Genomic DNA, 25,999 nt, shown 5'->3' on the forward strand with positions numbered 1-25,999 from the left:
ATTTGTTGGAGAGTTGGTTTGGTGGTGCAGAATTCTCTCAGCTTTGGCTTGTCTGAAAAGCTTTTGATTTCTCCTTCAATACTTTAAAGTACATGAGCCATTTTTAGTTAATTTTTGCATGAGGTATGAGGTTTAGCTTGAGGTTCATTTTGGTTTACTTATGAATACTCAACTGCAGGTAATTCATTGAAAAGATTAACATTCCTCCACTGAACTGCCTTACACCTCTGTCAAAGGCCAGTTAGACATATTTATAAAGCAAGGCATCTTTTGTTTTTGAGAAGTAATTGACATAACCAGCTTTGTTCTTTCTGAAGATTGCTTTGGCTATTTGGGGGTCTCATGTGTCCATACAAATTTTAGGATTTTTGTTGTTGTTCTATTTGAAAAATACCATTCAGATTTTGATAGGGACTGCACTGAATCTGTAGATTGCTTTCAGTAATACAGATATTTTAACAATAGTAATTCTTTCAATACATGAGCATGGAATATCTTTCCATTTATTTGTGTCTGCCTTGATTTCTTTCATCAAAGTCTTAAGTTTTCAGTATACAGGACTTTCACCTCCTTGGTTAAATTTATTTCTTGGTATCTTATTCTTTTTGATGCAATTGTAAGTGGGATTGTTTTCTTAACTTCTCTTCCTGTTGGTTTGTTTTTCGTGTATAGAAACAGGACAGATTTTTGTATGTTGATTTTGTACCCTGCAACTTCATGGAATTCATTAGTTCTAATAGTTTTCTGTAAAGTCTTTTCTATGTATAAAATCAGGTCTTTTGAAAAGAGTCTTTACTTCTTCCTTTCCATTTTGGATTCTGTTTATTTCTTTTTTTTGTCTAACTTCCCTAGAAATTCCAGTACAATGGTGGATAAAAGTGGCAAGAGTGGGCATATGTGTATTGTTCCCGATCTTAGAGGCAAAGTTTTTAGCTTCTCACTGTTGAGTATGATGTTAGTTGTGGGTTTGTCATGTATGGTCTTTATTACATTAAGGTACATTCTCTCCATGCCTACTTTGTTGAGAGATTTTATCATAAATACATGTTGAATTTTGTTAAGTGCTTTTTCTGCTTTGAGATGATCATATGATCTTTATCCTTCATTTTGTTAATGTGGTGTATCATGTTGATTGATTTGTGGATGTTGAACCTTCCTTGCATTTCTGGACTAAATCCCACTTAATTATGGTGTTAAAAAGTGAAAAGTGTTAGTTGCTCAGTCCTGTCTGATTCTTTGTGACTCCAGGGACTGGGGCCGGCCAGGCTTCTCTGTCCATGGAATTCTCAAAGCAAGAATACTGGAGTGGGTAGCCATTCCCTTTTCCAGGGGATATTCCTGATCCAAGGTTTGAACCTGGGTCTCCTGCACTGCATGCAGATTCTTTACCATGAGCCACCAGGGAAGCTATAACCCTTTCAATCTGCTGCTAAATTTGATTTGCTAATATTCTGTTGAGAATTTTTGCATCTGTTTTTACCTGAGATGGCAGTCTGTATTTTTTTTTTTTTTTCCAGGAATCTATCTGGTTTTGGTATCAGGGAAGTGCTGGCCTAGTGAAATGAGTTTGGAAGCATCCCATCCTCTTCAGTATTTTGGAAGAGTTTGAGAAGGGTAGGTATTAAATCTTCTTTAAGTGTTTGGTAGAATTTACCAGTGAAGCCATTGATCCTTCTTTTTTGATCAGGAGATTTGTCAATTTTGTTTATCTTTTAAAAGAACCAGACATTGCTTCGTTGATCTTTTCAATGCTTACTTTTTTAGTCTCTATTTCATTTATTTCCACTGTGAACTTTGTTATTTTCCTTCCTTCTACTAACTCTGGGCTTCTCTTTTTCTTCTTCTAGTTCCTACAGGTGTAAAGTTAGATTGTTCATCTGAGATTTTTCTTATTTTCTGAGGTAAGCCTGGATGGCTATGAATTTCCCCCTAGGAACTGCTTACGCTGCATTCCACAGATTTTGGTAAGTTTTATTTCCACTTTTATTTGTCTCAAAATAGTTTTCAATTTCTCCTTTGATTTCTTCATTGATTCATTGGTTGTTCAGTAGCACATTATTTAATATTCACGTATTTGTGATTTTCCCAGTTTTCTTCCTGTACGGGTATCCCTAGTGTTATTGAACTCTGCTTTAACCGCACTTTGCAGACATTTCATTTTTATAAATCAAAGGTACCAACCATGTGTTGAGCAAGTATTTCATCATCACTTTTCTAGCAGCATTACCTCACTTTGTGGCTCTGTGTCACATTTGGGTAAGTCTTGCAATATTTCAAATCCTCCACCAGCAAAAAGATTACACTTTGCTGAAGGCACAGATGATGGTCAGCATTTTCAAATAGCAAACTATTTTAAAATTAAGATTGCATATTGTTCTCTTAGATATGCATTGCACACTTAATAGACAACAGTACAGTGTAACTATAACTTTCATATGCACTGGGAAACCAAAAGCTCACGTGACTCACTTTACTATGATATTCACTTTACCGCAGTCATTTGAAACCAAACCTGCAATATCTCCAACGTATGCCTATAACTGATTTCTGGTTTCGTACCACTGTGGTTGGAAAAGATGCTTGATATGAGTTTGCCCTTAAATTTATTGGGACTTCTTTTGTGGCCTCATTATGCTTGCCAATACTAATAAGCTCTAAGAAGATAAAAGTTGGCCTGGCTTTTTACCCACTGAAGTCTAAGGCTATGTAAAGTAACATTCTTTTCTCAGGATGTCCATCTCAAATCTATTTTCTTTTTGACCCCAAACCGAAACAGTAATGTTTATTGGTTTTGTCCCACTTCCTTAAATTTTAAAAACTTTTTCAATTTAGAATAATTATGGACTTAGAGGAAGGTGCAAGAATAGTAGAGTTCTGTGTGCTTTACCCCCAGGTCTGCTATTTTACATCACTGTGGTATTAACATCATATCAAACCTGGAAATCGACATAGGTCCAGTACAGTTAACCGACCTTACTCATTTTCTATTCATTTTTGCAGGCTTTCATTTGTGTGTGTATGTGTGTTTGTGGTTTTATGCAATTTACCTCATGTATTCCTGTGTGCTTCCCAGATGGCTCAGTGGTAAAGAATCTACTTGCCAATATCTAGTTTCAGTCCCTGGGTTGGGAAGATTCCCTGGAGAAGGAAATGGCAACCTACTCCAGTAGTCTTGCCTGGGAAATCCCATGAACAGAGGAGTTTGGTATGCTACAGTCCATGGGGTTGCAAAAGAGTCTGCCACGATTTAGTGACTGAACAATAGATTCCTATAACCACTGCCACAAACAAGATAGACAATCTTCCAGCACCAGGAGAAACCCCCGGTCCTACTGCTCATCTGACAGTAGCCACCCCCTTCCCACAGACCCTAATCTATTTTCATCTCTGCCATTCTGCTCTTAAAGATGCTCTTAAAAACTCCTAGACAAGTCCAGTACCCTGTCTTCCTCAAGGGCTGCCAGGGAGCTCTAAGCTTCTGGTCTGAGTCACTTCTGAAATCTGACTTGTGATAACAAATCTCTACCAGAGGAACAAAATTTGAAGTCTTTGTATAACATGGCTCTCTCCTCCTCCCTGTGTTTCTCTAGGTCCTCACACCTGAAGACACGCCCTGCAGAGAATGAAAGGCCAGGCTTAGAAAGCACTTCTCCCAGCATGATGTTGATTTCAGCCAGACACATTTCTACTGAGCACCTACTCTATGCAGGGCATTGTTCTGGGCTCTGAGGATACACAGGCTTTGTACTCAAACAAACCTCATTTGGGTTCTGACTCTGCCATTTACCAGCTATGTGATTTTGGGCAACTAATTGACATCTCTGAGCCTCAGGTTCTTCATGAGTAAAACAGCAGTAAGGTTTCCATGAGATCAGACATTTAAAGTGTTTAGCCTAGCAGAGTATCAGTGCTTCTTAAACACTGCTGTAATGATGCTGGTTACACATCCCCAAAGAGCCCAGAGCTTTGCCCACAGAGACTTTTCTTTTCTATGTGTTTTTTAAATTTTCTTTTATTTTTAACTGGAGGATAATTACTTTATAATATTGTGCTGGCTTCTGCCAAACACCAACATGAATCAGCCATAGATATATGTATCCACAGAGACTTTTCAAAGTGGGACAACTTAACTCCATAATTCCATAGAGTAAGAGCTGGAAGTATATTATTTTCACACCTATCCTAAAGTGGCCCAGAGAGGGAAAGTAACTTAGCCACAGTAACACAGCTGATAAGTGTCAAAGGGTGGATTAGAACCCAAGTTTCTGACTCTTCAGTTCAGTCACTCAGTCATGTCTGAATTTTTCTGACCCCATGGACTGCAGCATGCCAGACTTCCCTGTCAATCACCAACTCCCAGAGCTTGCTCAAACTCATGTGCATCGAGTCAGTGATGCCATCCAATCATTTCATCCTCTGTCATCCCCTTCTCCTCCAGCTTTCAATCTTTCCCAGCATCAGGGTCTTTTCCAATGAGCCTGCTCTTCGCATCAGGTGGCCAAAGTACTGGAGTTTCAGTTTCAGCATCAGTCCTTCCAATGAATATTCAGGACTGATTTCCTTTACGATTGACTAGTTTGATCTTGCAGTCCAAGGGACTCTCAAGAGTCTTCTCCAACATCACAATTCATAAGCATCAATTCTTCAGCACTCAGCTTTCTTTATGGTCCAACTCTCACATCCATACATGACCCCTGGAAAAACCATAGCCTTGACTAGACGGACCTTTGTTGGCAAAGTAATGTCTCTGCTTTTTAATATGCTATCTAGGTTGGTCATAGCTTTCCTTCCAAGGAGCAAGTGTCTTTTAATTTCATGGCTGCAGTCACCATCTGCAGTCATTTTGGAGCCCCCCAAATATAGTCTGTCACTGTTTCCATTGTTTCCCCATCTATTTGCCATGAAGTGATGGCATCAGATACCACGATCTTCATTTTTGAATGTTGAGTTTTAAGCCAGCTTTTTCACTCTCCTCTTTCATTTTCATCAACAAGCTCTTTAGTTCCTCTTCACTTTCTGCCATAAGGGTGGTGTCATCTACATATCTGAGGTTATTGATATTTCTCCTAGCAATCTTGATTCCAGGCTGTGCTTCATCTAACCTGGTATTTCTCATGATGTACTCTGCATAGAAGTTAAATAAGCAGGGTGACAATATACAGCCTTGACGTACTCCTTTTCCAATTTGGAACCATTCTGTTGTTCCATGTCCAGTTCTAACTGTTGCTTCTTGACCTGCATACAGATTTCTCAGGAGGCAGGTAAGGTGGTCCGGTATTCCCATGTCTTGAAGAATTTCCACAGTTTGTTGTGATCCACACAGTCAAAGGCTTTGGCATAGTCAATAAAGCAGAAGTAGATGTTTTTCTGGAACTCTCTTGCTTTTTCGATGACCCAAAGGATGTTGGCGATTTGATCTCTGGTTCCTCTGCCTTTTCTAAAACCACCTTGAACATCTGGAAGTTCTTGTTTCTGGTGCTCTTGGAACTTTCCCAGTTCCAGTTGAAGTGTCTCCCTCCATGGAAGTCTGATCACCTCCTCAAAGCCTACACACCCTCAGGTCGTCTCTTATACACTCTCATGGTACTCCATCATTTATTTGCTTTGTCATATTTTTTGCCTCTGTGCATTTTGTGCAGTCTTTTGATTGCCATCTCTCCCCGGAACAGTAGGCTCCATAAAGGCAGGTACTGCTCAGAAGGGTAGGGAGGCTACCCACAGGAAAGATGGGCAGATGAGTGATGGTGAATGCTCTGTCCACGACAACAGGCTGCTTCCCTGTGGGCAGTCGCTGGCTGCTCCAGGGGTGAGGCTGGCCAGGACTATGTCCCTCACCAGCCCGATGGGGCTCTGAGCACAGAAACAATCACCCCCAGGGAGCAGAGCCTTGGAAAGAATTGCCAGGGCCACCTGCACCCAAGCAGGACCAGGTGAGACTTATGAAAGCAGACTGCACTTCAGAAGGGTGAGTGTCTCATACCTGGGCTTCTGCAGGGGCCACACAGGAATCTGGAATCCTAGGATGATTCGTGGTTTCACATACTGGGGCCTGATCATGATGATTGTTCTGCTTACATAGAGCAAAACTTCTTTCTGTTTTATCTTCAATTTAATGTCCTTTTATTTTCCCAGTTTCTAATGGAGCACCTGTGGGCCTATCTATGTCTGTCTGTCTTTCTCTCCATCTACCCCTCCCCTTCTCTTCCTAACAGGTCTTCTCTCTCATCCCTTTTCTCAGGAGGTCTCCTCCCTCACTCAGTAATTCAGAGGATATGTCTCAAGGAGAAATGATTCCTCCTCTTAAAAAAATTTTTTTTATTTGGCTGTGCCAGGTTTTAGTTGCAGCACGTGGGAATCCAGTTCCCTGAGCAGGGAGTGATCGAACTGGTGCCCCCTGCAGTAGGCGGGTGGAGTCTTAACCACTGGGTCACCAGGGAAGTCCCGATAATTCCTCTTTTAGCCCGAGTGGCCTTGCTGCCTGGCTAGCCCAGGGGCTTCTGTACTGCAGTGGGACTCATTCCTCTGACTTCCTGTGGCTTGGATCCAGTATCGATTCATGTGTGTCTGGCAGACTATCTTGTTTCCTGACGTCCATGGCTCTGATTTCTCCTCTCTTCACTCAGACAAGGTACGCAACTACGCATCTCAGCCCCAACTTAGCACTTTATGACTTAGGGCCTGTCTCCTCTCTGTGCCTCAGTTTCCCTATCTGTTAAGTGGACATATTAATGGCACCTACCTTGCCAGGTTTTATGGGGTTTAACATAACCACTTGTGTGACAGCCCCAGGCTTAGTGTGTAGTAAGCGCTCAATAGTTAGTGATCCTAAATCTTATGATCACCATTATCCTTCCTCCAAAAATACTTTTCTCTTTGTTCTCTGTCTCCATCAAGAGGTGTGTCCAGAGAGTAGGTACCCAGCCATCTGCTTAACCCCACATGTGTACATGCCCAGTCATTAAGTCGTGTCCAACTCTTTTGCAACCCCATGGACTGTAGCCCGCCAGGCTCCTCCATCCGTGGGATTTCCCAGGCAAGAATACTGGAGTGGGTTGCCATTTCCTTCTCCAGGGGATCTTCCTGACCCAGGGATTGAACCCACATCTCCTGCATTGGCAGGCGGACTCTTTACCACTGAGCCCCCAGGGAAGCCCTTAACCCCCACAGCGCTGTACCCCATCTGCAGGCATTTTGTGGTCGGATGCCTAGTCTCTCTCTCCCCACTCAGCGGTGGCTCTGCTGTCACTGATGCCCATTTCCCGAGCGTCCCCAGGACTCCACACACACGGAGGGCAGGCCTCTGGGTCCTGAACTCCACCTACCATGTGCTTCTCCTGCCTCAGGGCCGCGTCCAACTGCAGCAGGTCTTTTAAGTGAAGGTTGTAGACACACAAGTCAAGGTCCACACTGAAAAATGCAAAGAGAAACAGAAGAGACTTTCAGCGGATTTGAAGTGGGGCCCGAGGTTGCCGAGTTATCAGGACAGCCCTGCTCAGGAGGAGCTACGGTGCACCCTGACTGCAGACGTTAAATTCAGCAGTGTGCTAAGATTCCTCACGGCCACCCAGGGCGCTGAGGAGAAATCAAAGAACACATCTGAAACCCACGTGTGGCCAGAAGGGTACAGCTCTTGAGAATCAAAGACGGGAGACAGGAACAGATGGAAGGTAAGAAAAATGAACACTTCCTCTGGCCCTGCCCCCGGCATTTTCAGGTCTAGCATCAAGTGTCATCCTTCCCCTCTGCCATCATGCACACATTCTCATGCCCATTTTACAGATGGGAAAACTGACTCAGGAAATCAACAGTCAGAGAAACCTAGTAGCAATCATGTGGTCATAGGGGCAGATAAGTGACAGCATGTAGATAAAGGCCTTTGACTTTTTCTCCTGCACAAGCAAAGGTGTTTTAAATACTACATTCCCACCTGAGCTATTACGAGTTCTCTACGTCTGAATGCTCAGAAATATCCCTTTCCAGCCTGGCAGGGGAGCCAAGAAAGCTCCAAGTCAATGGCGTCCGTCCTTTCTGGGGCCCCCTGCAGGGTCAACATCTTCTGAGCCTGCTCTCTCCCCAGCTCTGAGCCAGGTTGTGCCTTGTTCATCTCGCCCAAGGCCCGTGGGGACTTGCAGAAATTCAGAGTCGACAGGGGCCTGAGGACCAATACACAAATCTGCTGACTCCTTTACTGAATAATTACTGTGTGCTGAACTCTGCTCTGGACTGGGCACTTTGGCAGTTTAGAGCGTGGACTGCTACTGGGCACTTTGGCAGTTTAGAGCATGGACTGCTAACGACAAGGCACCAGGGTCAAACTTGACTCCAACACTCACCTGCTGTGTGATCTTGGGCAAGTCACAGCCTCTCTGTGTCTCATTTTATTCTTTGTAAAATGAAGGCAATATTAGCATCTACTTCACAACCTTAATGACTGAAGGCTGTTAAGAGGAATTAATTATTTGACTCATGAATATTTATTCATCACTGCATCTGTCTCAGGCTCCCACTGGCTGGTAGGACACAGCTGTGAATAAGACAGATCTGGTCTTCGTGCTCACAAGATAATGTCTGCAAAGTGCTTAGTATTTTGTACACAGAAGGCACTTAACCAGTTCCAGCACTGCTATGCAGGGCATGAGGCAGGTCAGTGATTAGAAGAGGCCCTCCTATCTCTCTTCAGGACCCAGGCTGGGTTCCCTAACCCCTCTGCCGGCCAACGCCACACGTTCAGCTCCAGCTCTGACACTGGGTCGCTGTGTGTCCACGGCTGAGTCCTTAACCACTCTGGGCCTCCATTTCCTCCACTGACCAGGATATGGCCTGTCAGTCTGAGTCCTCCACCTGGCCCCTCCTCACCTCTCGCAGGTCAGCACTTCGGGGAAGCTGCTCGCCCCGAGGAAGCTGCGACCCAGGAACCTGTCGTCGCTGGCGGCCGAGTGGACGCTGGAAGAGGAGCTGCAGTCGTCCTTCTCGGCCTGGCTCAGGCTCCCCAGGCTGCTGGAAGGGGACGCCTCCAGCGGCTGGTTCGGCAGGACGGCCTGCTTTAAGGTTTCGTGCAGAGATGGGTTGGAGGAACCGTCGGCCAGAGGCTGGGGGACAGGAGACAAAGCGCCCTCTCAGTCCACGTGACCCATCACCAGCGTGTTTCTGTAATTCTACCCACGACACACGCAGTGGGTCCCAGGAAGGCCAGGCCAGGGAGGATGGGGAGGGTGTGAGTGGATTTTGCAGCTTCTACCCCAGGGGCATGGCCATGGCCCCAGGGACCCGCATCACAGCTCCTGTCTCATCCTTCGTCCCTGGAGGCCAGCCCCTCTGTACCAGGCTCCTCCCCGCCAGCTCTCAGACCCCACCTTCTCTGTCTGTCGACCCACCTTCCTTACCAGGGAACGCCCCTGCCCCCTGCCATGACCACACGAGGACACAGCCTAGTGCCTGGCACAGCCGGAGGGCTCAGCAAACATCAGCCGTCCGTGTGTCCAGCCTCAAATCTGCTGCTCCCAGAGGTGTGTACAGAGGGCACTGAGCTGGTGACCAGCTCCAAACCCTCACTGTCATCCCATGCTTCTGGGCCTTTCCGGACTCTGGTTCCCATGCCTCAAATTCCCCTCACTCACCGTCTGTGGAGCAGAAACCTCCTTCCCTCCGGACACAGACCCTTGCATCTTCCTTCCCTGCTCCCTGGGCCCAGCCCGGGGTGGAATCCACAGGTCCTGGGTCACTTCTGTCCTGCCTGCTACCACACACTGTCCTACAAGATCTGCAGGGCTGGGAGGGCCTCCAGGTGAGGACAGTGCCCTCCTGACCACCGGATAATCTGCAGTGCCCACCACCGAGCCTGCCCAGCACAGGTACTCATGAGGAATAAACGTCCTGAATCTGGGAGTTTCGAGCTGTCACCCACCCACCAGATAGTGAAGGAAGTGGTTCCTAGTGTGTGTCCAGGAGGCAGTTCCATGAACTATAAGCAGTTACTGCTCACTGTGAATGTTCCACAGAAAAATTAGTTTAGGAAAGTCTGTGTAAACAAAGTAGAATCATTTATCCCCCCTTTTTGGCCGTGTCACAGCTTATGGGATCTTAATTCCCCAGTTAGGGACTGAACCCGTGTCCCTTTTTGGGAGCATGGAGTTTTAACCACTGGACCGCCAGGAAAGCCCCTGGAATCATTTCTTTGGTGCAGGAATTCTCAGAGCTTTCGATACGCCCTGCTGTCCTCAAAAGCAAATAATAATTTAAAAAACTGAATGTGTACTGAGTGTGCAGACATCATAAACTGTTCTAAGTCCTACACCCAATACCCCATCTAACCCTCAAGATGATTAGGTGAGGCAGAAGGGCCCTTTATCCCCATTTAGTTGATGAAGAAACTGAGGCCCTGAGAAGTCAGGAAATGGCTAGGAGTAAATGGCTGAGCTGGGAGCTAGGTTCAAGCCTGTCTTCTTTATCACCAGGAGAGCAGGCCGTCCTTTCCTTAACTTACTCAAGCAGGAAACTCCTTCTTTCATGGAGCATCTCCTAGGCCGAGGGCTCCCCAAAGCATTAGGGATTATGCTGCCCTCTGCAAAATGCCTGGCCCCAGGTGTGAACTCCTGGCTCCAGGTGTAAAACCTGCGGGTATGACTCTGGCCCAGCCACTTCCTGCAGCATGACCTCCGACAGGTCATTAGCCTCTCTGGGCCTCAGTTTCCTTGTGCATTAAGTGGAGATAATGGTATTATTTTCCTTACAGGAACATGGTGAGGAGAACTGAAACGCCTAATGTATGACAGACGCTGAGTGTTACGCTGGCCCCACAGTAAGTGTTCAGTTAAGTGTCAGCTGCTGGCATGAGTCCTGGGGTCTCTGAATGAGGAGTAATGTTAGTAACTTGTATCAGCATCAGTATTTGTGTCAGTGTTGAAAGAGGAGAGTGGATGCTGCCCTGCTGTGCTGTCGCCTGGCGTCATGAGAATACTTGCTCCACCATGGGCATACCCTGCGCCTGACAACACCATCGTAAAATGGATCCACCCTAAGGGCATGGTCCATTACAAAGCCACAAAATTATCCCTATTAAAATGGCTTGCCATAAAATCCTCAAGTAGGACCCCAAACTGCACATTTGCGTCTCCCCCCTTCTACCCCAATCTCCAGCACGTTATTGGTAAATTGCATTTCTAAGACGGAGCTCAGGACGCTTACCCTGAACTTCTGATTGATGGGATAGACGACTTTTGCCTTCAGTGCAAATGCTGTGATATTGCTGTTGAAAGACGGCTCGTATTCCTGGGAAGAAGAAAGAATAAATGGCGTGGGGAGGCTTTTGGTGAAATGAAGGACAAACCACTGAGTTTCCAAAGTGCCACATCCCATTGGTAACAGTGGCCCTGGGAAGGGACGACAGTAGACACATTTAGAGCCAAGCAGTGCTCACTTGCTAGGAGCATGGATGGATGGATAGATGGACGAATGGATGGATAGATGGATATATGAGTGGATGGACAGATGGATGGGGCAGGTGGATGGATGGATGGATAGATGGGTGTCCGGATGGATGTGGAAGAGACAGAGGTACAGATGGGTGAGGGGATGAATGGACAGATGTTACAAAGCATATTCTTCATTTAATTCCAAGTCTTCAGCTTTGGAAGAAATAAGGAATTAAATAACATGACAACACCAAAACTTTTCCTAAAAGTTGTGAATCACTTTAATATTTTTAGCTCTACCAAGTGTATAAAAACTTACGTGTGGCAATATTCGTGCAAGTCTTTTGATTAGATCATAAAATGAAAAGATGTGCTTTGGCAGATCTTTTCACTTTTCTGAGCCTCCATCTTCCCAGACAGGAAGCAGGTAGCCTATCTCCCCCAGGGACGGGGATGTGGATATGGACAAAGCCCCCAGCGGAGATGCTAGAACAGAGCCCAAGTGAGGCGATGGACCACTTTGAATCTCAGTAGTAAAGAGCTGCCATCAACCTCTGCTCAGGATCCATCTCCCTGACACAGCTGGACAGACTGACTCGTAGCCTGCTCCACGGCCCCATATCCTCTCTGTATTGCTCTCCTGTTAGGGTCACCCCTGGGCTTTGCACAGTCAGTGCTGAATAAGGGCTTGGACACATCCAGTGGGTGAATGAAGTCAAGCAGACAGATCAGTCAGGAGCCTGGCCCTTCAGGTAGGGAGGAATCTCAACTCAGCAATTCTGAACCAGATGCCAACACCTTTCTACTAAATCTTAAAAAAAAAAAAAGAACTCCATGACAAACGATTGGTTGCCAATTGCCACATTCTCCTTGGAACCACATACCCTATCACAGGGAATGCAGAAGAACTTATCACTTCCTCACAACGTGAGACATTGAAACAGCACCCGACAGAGCCTGTGATGTGGGTTGTACCCATCTTCAGAGAGGATTTCACCACAGTGCCCTTCTGAGTGGGACAGAAGGAAGCTCTGTGGCAGGGCCCCAGGTCTTGTCATGTCTGTCTCTACCTGTGCATGTGCTAAGTCACTTGAGTCATGTCCAACTCTTTGCGACCCCGTGGACTGCAGTCCACCAGGCTCCTCTGTCCATGGGATTCTCCAGGCAAGAATACTGGCGGGGTTGCCATGCCCTCCTCCAGGGGATCTTCCTGACCCAGGGATCGAACCCAGGTCTTTATGTCTAGCTGCACTGGCAGGCAGTTTCTTTACCACTGCTTACAAAAACAGACTCAGATGACAAGAATGGGGGACGTCCACCAACATGTGCCCCCTCCTTAAACTTCCAAGGATGCTGCCATTTCCCAGATGGAGAAGATGGCACAGAGAGGTTGAGCTGTGCACCCAAGGTCACACAGCTACTAAATGTCCAGATCGGGACTAGAGCTCAGATTCCCTAGCTCTCCTCTTCAGCTGCCACTGTCCGTCTCCTTCCATGAGATAGAAATGAGAGGGAGAGCCATGCAATTGCAAGGTCAGTGGGAGTTTAGAGGAGAAGCCCCCAGGTCAGCCTCACCACCCCCCAGGGACACAAGTCAGATCCGGAGGTACTGGTCACTCCCACACCTGCCACATCCAATCAACCACGAATCCCACCACCCTAACCTTCTAAGCATCTCTCTAGGGCCACAATTCAGGCCCAAGCCATCATCGTACTTACCCCAATGGGTTGAAACAGCCTCTTACCTGACTCCCTGTGCATGTACCAAGGACTTACTGCGTGCTACCACTGGATGGATGTCTGCTCATTTCACTATGACTCAGTCATGATCATGCCCATTTTATAGAGAGGTAAAGCAAGGCTCAGAGGTGGACACTTTCCAATCCAGTCTCCCCAAAGCAATCAAATGACCTTTTTTTAAAAAAAATGATTGCTCTTTTTTTTTTTTTTTTAAATTTTTGGCTGCACAGGCTCTTTGTTGCAGCGTGCACGTGAGCTTTCTCTAGTGAGAGCACTCAGGCCTAGTTGCCCTGCAGCATGTAGAATCTTAGTTCCCTGACCAGGGATCAAACCTGTGTCCCCTGCATTGGAAGGTGGATTCTCAACCACTGAACCACTAGGGAAGTCTCTCAAACAAGCTTTTAACCATACAACTCCCCTCGCTTCCTGGCTTTCCTTGGATCTGAGTGAATACAGAATAGCTGCCCCCAGCCCCCAGCAGCCCATCAGTCACAGTCTCTTGAATCTTTGCTGGGAAGATGGTACAACAGCGTGGCAGTAAGACCAAAAAGGCTGACTTCAGAACTGGTGACATACTTTGCGAGGCCCAGTGCCAAATGAAAATAGGGGCTGGCGTGCGTGTGTGTGGGAGGGGCCCTTAGTCAAAAGTGATTAAGAATTTCAGGACAGCAAAGTCCAGGAACAGGGAGGGGGTAATTGGGCAGAGGGCCTCAGTGGCCACACGGGAGGTCATCTGCCTATGAAGCTGGCCTCCAGAGATGATCCAGAGAAGACACACTTCTTCAAGGAAAGATGAGGAAGCAGAAAGGGTGCTGTGCGTTTTGACACTTCTTCCAAACAGAGGTGGAGAGAAAGGACAGAGTGGACGGGGGTGGAAGATGAGAGGAAGGATTGTTCTCTGCCTTCCAGGGGCTCATCTTCTACAGGGGCGACACCAAACACACACTGCACTTCAGGGAAACATAATATAAGAAATAAAGGATGTAGACGCAGGGGTCCACCTGAGATGTGCAGAAGTGGAGCTGAGGACCGGGAGCCTGGGCCGTTTCCAGTTTCTCACAGTGCTTCTTATTAAGTTCCACTGTCCTCTAAATTCTGATCATCTCCCCAACCGTAGCAACACAATTATTCAGAAAATAGGCTGTAGTGCAGATTTACAATGTAAAACTTCTTCAGCTGAAGCAACGCAATTATTCAGAAAATTAAAACATAATTGTCGGAAAAGAAAAACCATTTCACTCGCCCACAAAAGGTACTCTTTTCAGCAAATGCAAAGACACATCCAGAGGGGAGCTGTGCCCCACCACCCCTCGCTTCTCCGAAGCCAAAGGACAGGACGAGGCTGTGAAGCAGCAGTTCCCAGAGTCTTCTGGAACTTTCTGTGTATTTTTGGCTAATGTGAGCTATTTATCGAAGCAGAGTTCATGCAAGGAGTGATATGGACCCCAAATGCCTTGGTTTTCTGGGCATTGGAGGGTGTCAGGGTTACAGCTCATCGCCCTGTTAAAGTCAGCCCTGCCCTCATTCCTTGACAAGCTCAGTCTGCTGTAGACAGGGGTATTTCGGCAAAGCCGGTCACGGGAACAGGCAGATCTGTAACTCTTGGCAATTATTAGCTAGATAATGGGCATTGGCGAGGCACAGCTAAATAGTTCACAGGTAAAACATTACTAGGTGGAAGAAGTGGGTTAGCCTTCTGGGAGGCAGACAGACTGGGCTCCCCAGCAAGGACTGATTCATTCTGTGCTAGAAGGATTTACAGAGTTGATTTCTGGGTGACCCTAAGGGGCCACCACCACCACCGTCATCACAAAGCTCAGAGCCTTGAGGCTCAGAGAGGTTGTGTCGCTTGCCCAACAGCACACAGCACACAGGTGGCAGAGCTGGGCCTGGGTTCCAGGATTCTGGATCCCAAAGCCAGCATTTTTGCATCATATCTGAGGTCGTCTTCTATGTGAGAAAAGTTTTTTTCAAATAGGTTTATTGAGATATCATTCATGCTACTAAACTGTGTAAATTGTACAATGTAATGCTTTTTGGTGTATTCACAGATACATGCAGCCCTTGCTACAGTCAATTTTAGAACATTTTTGTCATTTTGTAAGAAACCTGTACCCTTTAGCTGTCCCCTCTACCCCTCCCACCCCCTGTCCCTACCCTAAGCAACTACCAATCTGCTTTTGGTCTCTTTATGTTTACCTGTTCCAGACATTTCAGATGCTTGGAATCTTATGACATGTGGTCTTTTGTGACCAGTTTCTTTCAGTTAGCATCCTATTTTCAAGGTTTATCCGTATTATTTTTACGACTGAATGGTATTTCATTGTATGGAGCGACCACATTCTGATTACTGGTTCATCAGCTGATGGACATTTGGGGTTTCCAAGTTTGGGCTACTGTGAACAGGGCTGTCAGGAATATTTGCCCACAGGTTTTCTCATGGATCTTTGTTTTCATTTCTGTCAGCAGAGTTTTAATCCTACGTGGTGAGGGGATCAGAGGGAATGAGAGAGACAGATGAGGGAGAGAGAGAAACTAAGACAGAGAGACATTCCACAGCCGCACTGTCACACAGAGACACGTGGAGACACAAAGAGAGAGATGGACATACAGGTGGATGCAGTGATACGCACACAAACAGACACTGGAGAGACAAGCACCTGGAAACAGAGGCTGAGCAAGTCAGCTGGAGACACACAGCACAGACGAGGAAAGGCGGACTCATCTCTGGGAACAGCCAGGCGCTCTCTCTTCCTCTGCAGCTCTGGGGCTTCCGATCCCTGAAGTACGGATAGTGTGTGACTCTCGAAAACTGGATTTTCAGCTTATCCAGAAGCTTCCCCTATGGATTTCCAACTTTTTGGTGAAATTTGTTTTAAAACACCCGGCCCGCTTTCCTCCTTTGGTAAGCGGAGGCTGCAGTCAGGTCCCTGACTGTCAGAGGCCATGGGGGTGTGGGGACGCAGCCCTCCCGGACAGGAGTTGAACATCCCCAGGTCCAAATATCAGCTTCAAGGCTTGGGACAGTGACCTGGCTCCACAAGACTCAGTTTCCCCATCTGGAAAATGGGCATATAAACAAGGTCTATATCATGGAGTGCTGAAAGGATTGCATGAGAGAATTCACTTGATGGTTTACATCACTCAAAAATGACATATGTAAAAATGCCTTGAATCCAGTAGGTACTAAATAAGAAACTTTGTTCTATCTTTCTGCCTTTCCCAGCATCTTTCTCTCTTTCTTTCTCACTCTTTCCCTCCCTCTTTACCTAGATGTCTATATTTACCTTTTGGCAATTGATGCTGAATGACTGGAGTCTGTGGTACCTTCTAGGGACTAGGAAGTGACTAGAAGTCACTCATTCTTTCTTTGGAAGAAATGCCCCCTTCATCCATGGCGCTCATGTATGAAGTGATACCCTATGGGCTGACTCAGGATGGGGGACGTCGGGGGAGGGGACAAAAAGAAAGGTATAGGGAACATCTATCTCTTAACATTTCCATCAGAGGCCCAGAACTCCCACTCCCAGATACTTACTCAAAAGAAATGAAACAAAATGAAAACAAACTTACAGAATATCGGAAATAAAAGCAAAAATAAGCAAATGGGACCTAATTAACCTTAAAAGCTTCTGCACATCAAAGGAAACTATCAGCAAGGTGAAAAGACAGCCTTCAGAATGGGAGAAAATAATAGCAAATGAAGCAACTGACAAACAACTAATCTCAAAAATATACAAGCAACTCCTACAGCTCAACTCCAGAAAAATAAATGACCCAATCAAAAAATGGGCCAAAGAACTAAATAGACATTTCTCCAAAGAAGACATACAGATGGCTAACAAGCACATGAAAAGATGCTCAACATCACTCATTATCAGAGAAATGCAAATCAAGACCACTATGAGGTACCATTTCACACCAGTCAGAATGGCTTCGATCCAAAAGTCTACAAATAATAAATGCTGGAGAGGGTGTGGAGAAAAGGGAACCCTCTTACACTGTTGGTGGGAATGCAAACTAGTACAGCCACTATGGAGAACAGTGTGGAGATCCCTTAAAAAACTGGAAATAGAACTGCCTTATGATCCAGCAATCCCACTGCTGGGCATACATACTGAGGAAACCAGAAGGGAAAGAGACACGTGTACCCCAATGTTCATCGCAGCACTGTTTATAATAGCCAGGACATGGAAGCAACCTAGATGTCCATCAGCAGATGGATGGATAAGAAAGCTGTGGTACATATACACAATGGAGTATTACTCAGCCATTAAAAAGAATTCATTTGAATCAGTTCTAATGAGGTGGATGAAACTGGAGCCTATTATACAGAGTGAAGTAAGCCAGAAAGAAAAACACCAATACAGTATACTAACGCATATATATGGAATTTAGAAATATGATAACAATAACCCTGTGTACTAGACAGCAAAAGAGACACTGATGTATGGAACAGTCCTATGGACTCTGTGGGAGAGGGAGAGGGTGGGAAGATTTGGCAGAATGGCATTGAAACATGTAAAATATCATGTATGAAAGGAGATGCCAGTCCAGGTTCAATGCACAATACTGGATGCTTGGGGCCAGTGCACTGGGACGACCCAGAGGGATGGTATGGGGAGGGAGGAGGGAGGAGGGTTCAGGATGGGGAGCACATGTATACCTGTGATGGATTCATTTTGATATTTGGCAAAGCTAATACAATTATGTAAAGTTTAAAAATAAAATAAAATTAAAAACAAACAAACAAACAAACTTACACACACTCACAGATGCCTTGTTCAGAATAACCAGGCATGGAAACCAACCCACACTTGGTGACACATCCCCAGAGCAGACTGAGCAATTGAAAGGGACAAATGACTGATCAGTGCAGCAACCTAGACCAGCAGGCACAAGAAAGCGTGTGATTGCTCTTATGTAAAACTTGAGAGCAGCAAAACCAATCATGGCAATGGAAACTGTAGCAGTGGCTGTCTGTGCAAGGAGCACTGAAGAAATTTCTGGAATAAAGGAACATTCCTGATTGGGGTCTCGGTGACAAGAGTGTATGCGCTTGTCACTCATTAAACTGTAAGTTGAAAATCTGTGTTTTTAGTGTGTAAGTTATACCTCCAAGAGATGCCTACTGGAACATGAAATCTGTTGGGGCTCATCTGGATAATCTGTGTCCTGGACACAGGACATCCTACGTGAGCATTCTCCGATGCGCCCCAACACCCCACTTACATCTAGAGGCTCCTCATCTTTTGAAGTCAGTGCTTCTCTCTTCCTCCTCCTGGATGGGGACCCAGCTGCCGACGGGGTCTGGATGTTAGACTCCAAATTCCTGAGCAGACTCTGAGTGTCGTCTTTCTAAAACCCAAAGGTGGAGGTGAGCGGGAGAGCATGTCAGAGTCAGTCAGCTAAGTGCCCTGCAGGAGCCATCAGCCCCCCTCCGCCCAGCTGTCATGTCTACTGGTCTCCGCCCCTCCTCCACCGCCTGGCCCTTTGTGTGCAGTGCTCCCCTCCAGGCCCACTGGAAATCAGCTCCACATCCTTCAAGGCTGACCACGTGTCCCCTTCCTGACAATCCCCCAAAGCCCCATCTCAGTGTCCTCAGGCCCTGGAAGCGATACTTGGCTCGAGGCTCATTCCATTGTTCTTCTGAGTTGGTCACCACCATGGCTGCCACCCCCAGTAGCCTGAGAGCTCCTTGCGGTGGGGCAACAGCTTAACACGGATTCTGGTCACAATATTTTCATTAAGTTCAGTTCAGTTCAGTCATTCAGTCGTATCCAACTCTTTGCAACCCCAGGGGCTGCAGCACACCTGGCTTCTCTGTTCATCATCAACTCCTGGAGTTTACTCAAACTCATCCATCAAGTCAGAGATGCCATCCAACCATCTCATCCTCTGTCGTCCCCTTCTCCTCCTGCCCTCAATCTTTCCCAGCATTAGGGTCTTTTCCAGTGAGTCAGTTCTTTGCATCAGGTGGCCAAAGTATTAGAGTTTCAGCTTCAGCATCAGTCCTTCCAATGAATAGTCAGGACTGATTTCCTTTAGGATTGACTGGTTGGATCTCTTTGAAGTCCAAAGGACTCTCAAGAGTCTTCTCCAACACCACAGTTCAAAAGCATCAGTTCTTCGGCACTCAGCTTTCTTTATGGTCCAACTCTCACATCCATACATGACTACTGGAAAATATTTTCACTAGCCAATCAATACATAACTTTTTTTTTTACGTGTGTCTCTGTCTAAAGATGCCTGATTTAACATACTGTTGATTCATTAACCTTGAACTCACAGCCAACAGCACTGTAACTCGTGCCTGGACAAAGCTTATCTAACACGTGCATTTTCTCCATAGCACAGCAGAGCTTCCTTGTCCTTAGAAACACTAGACTGCTGCACTTCAGCGCCACACTTCATTTTCAACAACAGAAGCACCAACAGAAAGCACAAAGATGAGAAGAAAGAAAGGCACTAAAGAGAACATGGAAAGGACACTTGTTGACAGTATGAGTGGACACAAGAAAGCAGAGTGTGGCCTTGTTCAGTCTCATTTGGAAACTGCACGCCAGGCAACTCATATGTTTCTCAACTCTGCTCCTATTCAGGAAGCACTTCAAAAGCGCCCCAAGTGCCCATTTAGGGGATTACAAAATAAATTTTAGTAAGCAGGCAAATATGAAAACACTGAATCCATGAATAATAAGGATCAATTAGTTCACATTAGAAACCATTCTAGAGTTTAAGATTACCTAAGGTATTTCTGCTTTATTGACTATGCCAAAGCCTTTGACTGTGTGGATCACAATAAACTGTGGAAAATTCTTCAAGAGATGGGAATACCAGACCACCTGATCTGCCTCTTGAGAAATTTGTATGCAGGTCAGGAAGCAACAGTTAGAACTGGACATGGAACAACAGACTGGTTCCAATAGGAAAAGGAGTTCGTCAAGGCTGTATATTGTCACCCTGTTTATTTAACTTATATGCAGAGTACATCATGAGAAACACTGGGATGGAAGAAGCACAAGCTGGAATCAAGATTGCCGGGAGAAATATCAGTAATCTCAGATATGCAGATGACACCACCCTTATGGCAGAAAGTAAAGAGGAACTCAAAAGCCTCTTGATGAAAGTGAAAGTGGAGAGTAAAAAAGTTGGCTTAAAGCTCAACACTCAGAAAATGAAGATCATGGCATCCGGTCCCATCACTTCATGGGAAATAGATGGGGAAACAGTGGAAACAGTGTCAGACTTTATTTTTCGGGGCTCCAAAATCACTACAGATGGTGACTGCAGCCATGAAATTAAAAGATGCTTACTCCTTAGAAGGAAAGTTATGATCAACCTAGATAGCATATTCAAAAGCAGAGACATTACTTTGCCAACAAAGGTTCGTCTAGTCAAGGCTATGGTTTTTCCTGTGGTCATGTATGGATGTAAGAGTTGGACTGTGAAGAAGGCTGAGCACTGAAGAATTGATGCTTTTGAACTGTGGTGTTGGAGAAGACTGTTGAGAGTCCCTTGGACTGCAAGGAGATCCCACCAGTCCATTCTGAAGGAGATCAGCCCTGGGATTTCTTTGGAAGGAATGATGCTAAAGCTGAAACTCCAGTACTTTGGCCACCTCATCCAAAGAGTTGACTCATTGGAAAAGACTCTGATGCTGGGAAGGATTGGGGGCAGGAGGAGAAGGGGACGACAGAGGATGAGATGGCTGGATGGCATCACTGACTCAATGGACGTGAGTCTGAGTGAACTCCAGGAGTTGGTGATGGACAGGGAGGCCTAGCGTGCTGCAATTCATGGGGTCGCAAAGAGTCGGACACGACTGAGCAACTGATCTGATCTGAAGGTATTTTCTTAAAAATCACCCAATGACAATATTAGAGATAACAAGCATATTAATATTTGTGTACACACGCAACAGCTTAATGTGGAGAATGACACATAAGTATAAATATTCTTGTTATTTCCAAAACTGTAATTGAATAACTTTAAAAAACCAATGGATCGTGGGAGGGCTTGTCAAATACATCTCACTGGACCCGCCTCTAGAGATTCTCATCAGTGTGTCTGGGGTGGGGTCCAAGAACTGGCATTTCTAACAAGCTCCCAATAATGCTGATGTTACTGGTCTGGTTCATTTTGAGAGTAGCAACAGTCTGAAGGCAACCAGCTCAGATGGAGTTCAGAATCTTTCTGGGAGACAAGTTTTTCTAAAAGAGGAAGTTGATCAAATACCTAATGTACTCAAATATCTTGAAAGGAAATGGGGATAAATGGGAGAGAGTTTATTGTTAAATCAATGACTTGTACTTAGAATTTAAGGAAATGAAAAATGGGTGATTATTAATTTCAAGGAAAACAAAATCTTGTGCAAGAAAGGAAATATTCATAATCACTGCAGATCCTTGGCTGACAGTGAATTATGTTTACAAAATTGCAGTAACGAAAACACCAAATGCTGATTTAACCAAACGTACCCCATAACCACACAGGAGGTGGTGATGGTGTGTGGGAAGGGTGTAAATATGAAGAGTGGGGAAAAAAGAGTTATTAGTAAATCACTCCCCACTTCCACAGTGGGACGTCAAGCAGCCACATCAGCAGGTTATTTAGATATGGGAAGTGAATGACCAAAACAGCCAGCTGAACAAGAGTCAAACAAGATGGCTTCAGAGAAGTGAGAAATGGTTGCCAAGGAACATTTTAAATTATGCACATGATTCACTAGTGGTAAAGAACCTGCCTGCCAATGCAGGAGACGTAAGAGAGGCAGGTTCAATCCCTGGGTTGGGAAGATCCCCTGGAGAAGGAAATGTCAATACACTCCAGTATTCTTGCCTGGGAAATCCTATGGACAGAGGACCCTGTTGCAAAGAGTTGTACACAATCAAAGTGACTTGGCATGCACACCTAAGGGTGGACACATTAGTCACTCCAATGTAAACAAAGTTTTAATGATGAAATAAATAAAACTAATAAAACAGAAACCACAAAGGGAAAGTGGTACAAGACAGAATTATAAGCTGGGTGACCTGGACCAGAGTGCCCAGGATCCCTGAGGGAGGAAGTGCCTGCTCCAGCCTGAGGGTTGTAACAGTTCCCTACATGATTTTCTCTCTGGGTTCTAAAGGATGCTTCCTTGGACTGCAAGGAGATCAAACCAGTCAATCCTAAAGGAAACCAACACTGAATATTCATTGGAAGGACTGGTGTGGAAGCTTAAGCTGTAACATTTTGGCCACCCGATGTGAAGAGTCGACTCACTGGAAAAGACCCTGATTCTGGGAAAGATGGAAGGCAAAAGGAGAAGAGGGCAACAGAGGATGAGATGGTTAGATAGCATCACCTACTCGAGGGACATGAATTTGAGTAAGCTCTGGGAGATAGTTAAAGACAGAGGGGCCTGGCATGCTGCAGTCCATGGGGTTGCGAAGAGTTGGACACGACTCATCAACTGAACAACAACGATCTAAAGAATGAGTGGGACAAGAGGCAGAGAACAGATGCGCAGAAGTGCAGAGGTTTCTGGGGATCAAGGGGATTCTGGATGGCTGGATGTACAGACACCTGCGTGCTATGTTGGATACCCTGAGGAAGGTCAGTGACCTTATGAACCATGCAAGGAAACTGGACATGATCTTGTGTAGGCAGCCAGGAGCCACTGGAGGTTTTTAACTGGGAGTCATATTGTTAGATGTGCATTTTAGAAATAGAGACTAGAGGTGGGAAACGGAGGACATTTAGAAAAGAATATTGCAAAGATCACATCCAAACCATCAGAAAATCTCATCAGTCCTACCCTTGACCATGAACCCCCTCCATGGCTACAGACCTGAACGGACTTACCACCACCCTCAACTAGACTAGTACAGCTGTGACTAACCAGCTGTACAAACCCAGACAGCTTGGTTAGTCTCTGTCAGCCTCAACTTAGTTGCAAAATGGGTGACTCTATGGTCTGAATGCTGTGTCCCTTACCTTTCTTGTCAATTAATATGTTGAAACCCTAACCCCCAAGGTGATGGTATTTGGAGGCGGGACCTTTGGGAGGACCTATTAGATCATAATGATGGGGCTCCCATGAACGGGATTAGTGCCCTGCTAAAAGAGGCCCCAGCCATTCCCCTGCCCCTTCTGCCATGAGAGGACTCAGGCAGAAATCAGTCGTCTACAACCAGGAAGAGGACCTTTGCCAGAATCCAACCATACTGGCACTTTGATCCTGGACTTCCAGCCTCCTGAACTCTGAGAAATGTTTGTGTTCATCAGTTACCAAGTTGATGGTATTTTTGCTATAGACACCCAAGCAGACTAAAACAGATACTAACACCTGCCTCAGCAGGTAGCGGATGATGAAAAATTCTGACTTAGGCATTCAGAAAGACTGCCGTTAAAGTCCAGCCCACTGTTCATTCTTCATGACCCTGGACAGAGAACAACTTGCAGAGCCTCAACGTCCATACCTGGTAAGTGAGGATGACAGCCTCCACTCAGGCTTGGAGTGAGGCTAGAGAAGGAAACAGCCACAAACCCTTGACAAGGGGCCTGGCACCCACGGAAGGCTCTGACATGTGACTTCTCTCTTCACACAAGAAGCCAATGTCTTTTAATTACCAGGAGGATTTGACAACCCAGACTTTCCTACAAGAGACTTGCATTATGTTAATTTTAACCTTTATCATCTCTTTGCAGCATGACACTCCTCTGAAGTCACCTGGCTTACATCTGCTGACTGCATACCCTGTTCACATGGGCCAGAAATGGGGGGACAAGACCACACTACCTTAGCTCAGATCCAACCAGACTTCATCCCTCAAGGAGGTCCGAGCCACAAAGACCTAAAACAGTGATCATTCCGCCACTGATGGAATGACTGCTGTATGCCAGATACCTCCACACAACATGTGATTCCATAATGACAACTGCCACACGAAACATCCATTAATCCCCTTCAGGCAGCCACCTGTGACCAATCCCATCCACCTCCAATACAGTAGCTTTGGGGTGAAACACACCTGTCATTTGGCAAGATATTTAATCTCTCTGTGCCTCAGTTTCCTCATCTGCAAAATGGGTACATTAATGGAACCAGCTCACAAAGCTGTTTTGGAAATTCAATGAGATGACAATTCAGGTACAGAGTGTGGCTCAGCACCCAGCATACAGCCAGCATTCAGTAAATGCTAGTGTTTCCATTTCCCCATTACAGAACTCATCTGGCTGTGTTACAATCAAACATTTACTAGTAATCTGTCCAACTCCATCTTGCTCCAGAGGCAGGAGCACACTGCTGTCCCCTGGCCGTGTCTAGCAGTAGAAGATGCTCAGCAAACTTTTGCTGTGTGGGATGATGAGTGCATGCTGATGTAGCAGAGCGGACTCCAGCGGGGCTAGCGGGGGAATCCACACAGCAAGGAAGGAGAATGGACAGGCGGTTGCAGAGACTAGGGCAGGTGAGGGAATTCCCTGCCCTCCAGCCCCCCACGGTGAGCCCAGCGCATCTGTCAAAATCCTTGATGCTGCAGAGGAGACCGCAGCCTGGAGACCTCATTGGCTAAGGTCACAGGCAGTTGTTGGATGGAGCGGACCCTTCCGGGGAATCGCAAGTTAAGCCCATCTGTCACTTGGCCGCCTCCCACTGCAGTTACTGTCTCCAGCCGCCTCCCAGAGCAGAAGGGGAACACCCGTCCCCAGGGCAGGACCCGTCGCGCGCGCGATGCCCGTGATCAGGCTCAAGTGGAAGCCTGGACCCCAGCGCCGAGGGGGGACCGCGCCCTTGCATCCCACACGCGGCCGCCCGCCCGGCAGACCCACCTGGTGCCGGAGACGCGGGCGCACGGAGCGGCAGCCGAGCCAGAGGCCGAGGCCGAGGCCGAGCGCGGTGCCCAGCAGCACGGCGGGGACTAGCAGAGCGGGCGCTGGCCGCACCGCGTCCCGGCCCAGCCGCAGCCGCGCTTCGCTCCCGCAGGTCGTCTCGCCGCGGGCCATCCGGGGGCGCTCAGGCGGCCGGCTCGCCGCCTCCCGCCTCCCGCCGCGCGCTGCCCCGGCCCGCCGCCCGGCGCTCCATCCCTGGCGGGTCCCCGCTGCCGGACTCCAGATCCCGGCGGGGCCAGCGGGGCGGCGCGGTGCACTCCGTCGATTTCTCGGGCCTGTGTAGCCTCCTCCTCCTGCTTCTCTCTTGCTTTCCGGAGCTGCCTAGCCGGAGGGAGGAGCCTGGACCGTTTGCTCCAAACTTTGAGCCACCCCCGCCTCCGGCCCTGCCTTTTGCACTGAGCATGCCCGGCCAGAGGCGCGCTTCCCAGCGAGGAGAACCTTCTGGGAGGAGTCTTGTTTTGCAGAGGGCTCTGATTTCCAGCGGGGCCGGTGACCTCAGCCAGGTCTTCACGCGAGGAGGGTGTTGCTCGGTTCAGTTTATCGAGTGCTTAGAATTTGTTAAGCATTTAGCTTGATGATCCAAGTAACTTTCTTACCAGCCTTCTGAGATGGGCGTTACTATCCTCTTGGTGAAGATCAGGGTCTGCGGTGAGTGATTCATTGCTGGTCTGACTCAGCCGTGCCCCATGACCTCTAGCAGTTGGCCATCCTTGGGTCGCACAGTCCGGCCCTGCCTCTGAACTTGTTTGCCTGAAGCCTCCTGTTTTACTGCTAGTTTCTTTGGGGATGGTCAATGCTTTCCTCTAAGACAACCTATAGGGAGATGCTTACATCCAGCCCTGGCTAGCCACGGAGATGCCACGTGGTCACTCATTCACTCAGCCTACCCAGAGACCCTACTGTCTGAACCAGCACCAGGCCAGCCATCAACCAGACAAGGTCCAGCAGTGAGCATCTTGCAGGGAGATAGG

General features: G+C 46.8%; 2 protein-coding genes across 7 annotated transcripts in view; one reads left to right on the forward strand and one right to left on the reverse strand.

Annotated features, from left to right (window-relative positions):
* The window catches only part of EVC (EvC ciliary complex subunit 1), a 104,946-nt gene extending 79,538 nt beyond the window's left edge, over positions 1-25,408 (reverse strand). For 3 of the 6 annotated variants that reach the window (XM_019963083.2, XM_019963081.2, XM_019963080.2), the window contains exons 1-5: positions 24,969-25,403; positions 18,384-18,509; positions 11,185-11,268; positions 8,857-9,089; positions 7,323-7,407 (exon numbers count right to left, since the gene is read on the reverse strand). In XM_019963083.2, the coding sequence (XP_019818642.2) occupies positions 7,323-7,407; positions 8,857-9,089; positions 11,185-11,268; positions 18,384-18,509; positions 24,969-25,142 (702 nt within the window). In that variant the 5' untranslated portion in view covers positions 25,143-25,403. Of the gene's footprint in view, positions 1-7,322; positions 7,408-8,856; positions 9,090-11,184; positions 11,269-18,383; positions 18,510-24,968 lie in introns of all 6 variants that reach the window. The other 3 variants (XR_011567271.1, XM_070791784.1, XM_019963082.2) reach the window with 2 other exon arrangements.
* A 133-nt stretch (positions 25,409-25,541) lies between these two features.
* The window catches only part of EVC2 (EvC ciliary complex subunit 2), a 165,045-nt gene continuing 164,587 nt past the window's right edge, over positions 25,542-25,999 (forward strand). Inside the window, exon 1 of the mRNA XM_070791783.1 lies at positions 25,542-25,676. The gene's annotated coding sequence lies outside the window, so the exon portion shown is untranslated. The remainder of the gene's footprint in view (positions 25,677-25,999) is intronic.

This window comes from Bos indicus, chromosome 6, assembly GCF_029378745.1.
Source record: "Bos indicus isolate NIAB-ARS_2022 breed Sahiwal x Tharparkar chromosome 6, NIAB-ARS_B.indTharparkar_mat_pri_1.0, whole genome shotgun sequence".
Taxonomy (NCBI): Eukaryota; Metazoa; Chordata; class Mammalia; order Artiodactyla; family Bovidae; genus Bos; species Bos indicus.